Source organism: Mesitornis unicolor, unplaced genomic scaffold, assembly GCF_000695765.1.
Source record: "Mesitornis unicolor isolate BGI_N332 unplaced genomic scaffold, ASM69576v1 scaffold23858, whole genome shotgun sequence".
NCBI lineage: Eukaryota > Metazoa > Chordata > Aves > Mesitornithiformes > Mesitornithidae > Mesitornis > Mesitornis unicolor.
Window position 1 is genome coordinate 837 of NW_010201476.1, and position 2,687 is coordinate 3,523.

The window sequence follows — 2,687 nt, forward strand, 5'->3', positions numbered from 1 at the left end:
CTAGCCCAATTTCTTTCTCAATATAGGGCTATTTTCACCTTCCCCTGCATGATTCAAAACAAATTTGAAACAGCAGAAAGAGTAATAGGGTAGAGTCGTGCCAGATTCTGTGCCCCCTGACATGTGTTAAAATGCAAAAGTGCTCTGTGCAATTCACTGTGACTATATATCAGCATAGCTGAGAATACAGTAGATATTGTGAGTATAAATTGTCAGTGTCAGTGTAGCTTCTTGCTCCTGACAACTGCGAATAGAGCAAACCATATGTGTGCTTACTAGAGCTACTGTGTTATTTTTTTTCCAGGAGACAGCACTTAATGCATGCAAAGGTTCGGAAATATACACATTGCAGACGGGCATCTGCAATTCAGAGGTGAGTACATGGCATGAAAGTCTTACAGGGGTAATTCATGAGCTGCTTGTTTCTTCTGCCAGTCCTGACAATGTATAATACCACACTCTGGGGGGGAGATGTCTCCAACCCTTTTAGTGCCCAACCAGGATAAATCCACCCAAAACCAACAAAACCCACTGTTTCACCTTCATGCAGCGGGCTCTGATGTTGTGCTTGCAAACACAACCTTCTCCACTTAAGAGCTGCTTTGAACCTTTCCTTCTTGAAGAGGTCCTAATGAAATGGCAAAAATCTAACCTTTCTTGTAGCATGCTCAAAATGTGGCAGGTCTGTAAATGCTGGAAGACACAGAGGTAGAACTTAAGCTCACATGCCTGGGTCAGAGCTAGCTTTAAACAGCTCCAATTTTAGTGACACCAAGACCATTGGCTGCAGAAGTGACCTAGGACTGCAGTAAACCCTGTCACAGTTAGCCTATGGATCTGTGCTGCCACAGTGACCCAGGGTAACCAGCTAAGGTTGAATTATGAATTATTAAAGTTGAATTAGAGGTCTGTAGGCTCAACAGCTGCATACCCACTCTGCCCCATGCTGTGATACTGCTGCCTTATATTCCAAGAAAAAAATCACTTAGGAAAGAGTTTGGAACAGAAGTTTCCAAGAAGATAATTGTTCTCTATTTTGATCTTTTTCAGGTCATCTGTCCACAAAAAAGCAACCACGTAATCAGCAAGAAAATTCCTTTCATACTGCCAAGCTTGTCAAATATTGTACTTGACAGCAGTGCAAATAATGCAGGAGGAGAAAATGTTCTTGAGATGGGTCTGTCAAATGCTATCCCACAGAACACAGCAACAAAGAAAGGTCTCTACTTTGAAACATTCAGCTCCAGCTTTTCTAAGAAAAGGATAAATATTACCAGATGTTCCATATACACACGTTATTTTCCATGTAAAAGTGTCCCTTCTCAGAGTACAGCTGTCCCCTGTACTAGTATCATCTGAAGCATGAGTTAACTGCAGAAAACCAGAGATGCCGCAATAACTTTTGATTAAGTGTATAGATCAAAAAGCCTCTTTTGGTGAATATTTTTAGAGCTCTGACCTGTAAGGTACAGCTGCCTTTCCCTCACACATCAAATACTGCCTGTTGATTTTGATAGAATCTGGTCTTCCATCACCAGGAATAACTGCTTTTTTGTAATTTGCTAATAAGAGAATGAGACACATTTTAAAGAGACTGTGTTGCCAGGAACACATGAATGATTCCTCATAATCACCGTTCCTATATAAATAACTTCCTTTGCATTTCTGATGTGCATTTGTCCTGTCAAAGTGTTTAAATTTGTGTCAGGAAGTGATATATTTCCTTAAAAGCTGCTTCTGGGCTTCTCATCCCTTTGGATACTAAAGCTGAGCCATAGGAAATCAATTCCCTTACAGCAACATCTGAATTTCCAACCATTTTAGTTCGATAGCTGTCAGACTTACAGACTAGAATGTTCCATATCTTTAGAAACTAATTCCCACAAACAGTCTGAAAAAGTCAGATGTGTGTAGCAACATATGCCAAACTCCTCCTAGGAATAATTATGTATTAATAAGGGCCCAAAGAACAGCTAGGAACTAGTAAGCACTCTCAAGTTAGTTTTCACTTCTGTTCCAGCCTTCGGTGGTGGCTGCAATATTTATCATGTTCTGTCGTTGTTCAATTCAAGGGTCTGATCCTACTCATCTTAAACTTTTCCTAGATTATCCAGGCTCTGGCAGCAGGAAATCAAATTCCTTCTGCACGATTCCTTCCTCTGGTTCAACTGCAGGCAAAGAAAGCAGCCAGCGTAAGGACCCACCACTGGCTCTTAAGGACAGACCAGTGACCGCACTGGCAGGTAAGACACCATTTCCAGTTTGAGGTGGCAATGTTCTCTTTGGCCAGATCTTAATGATTAATGTTTGGAGGACACAGATTTCTCTACATTTTGTGCACTTTTCAGGTGTTTCGTGTAGTAACTCCCCCAAACTTCATACAAATGTCTCATGGGTCTATTTGTGTACTACTCCTATGTTCTCAGAAGTTCAGGCACTGGCCGCTGAGAACATTGGCTTGTTCTTTTCCAGGGTCATATTCAAACTGAGAAGAGTTCTGAAAGTAAAAATACAGAAAATATAGCACACATTGAATGTGAAAGACATTAGTCTGGATTTTTTTTCCGTTTATTTTAAGCTGTGTACTTTATACCTCTACAAAATAGCTATTTACTACAGAAACAGGTGACGAGGAGGAGGGGGACAGTTCATTTCCTTACTTACATGGCCTCAGCTCATCCTGCTGA

General features: G+C 40.9%; 1 protein-coding gene across 1 annotated transcript in view; it reads left to right on the plus strand.

Moving 5' to 3' along the window:
* Window positions 1-304: 304 nt before the first annotated feature.
* The window catches only part of LOC104545071 (receptor-interacting serine/threonine-protein kinase 2-like), a gene marked incomplete at its 5' end in the record, with an annotated part of 3,556 nt that continues 1,173 nt past the window's right edge, over window positions 305-2,687 (plus strand). The window contains 3 exons of the mRNA XM_010190111.1: window positions 305-373; window positions 1,051-1,219; window positions 2,106-2,243. Of these exons, the coding sequence (XP_010188413.1) occupies window positions 305-373; window positions 1,051-1,219; window positions 2,106-2,243 (376 nt within the window). The remainder of the gene's footprint in view (window positions 374-1,050; window positions 1,220-2,105; window positions 2,244-2,687) is intronic.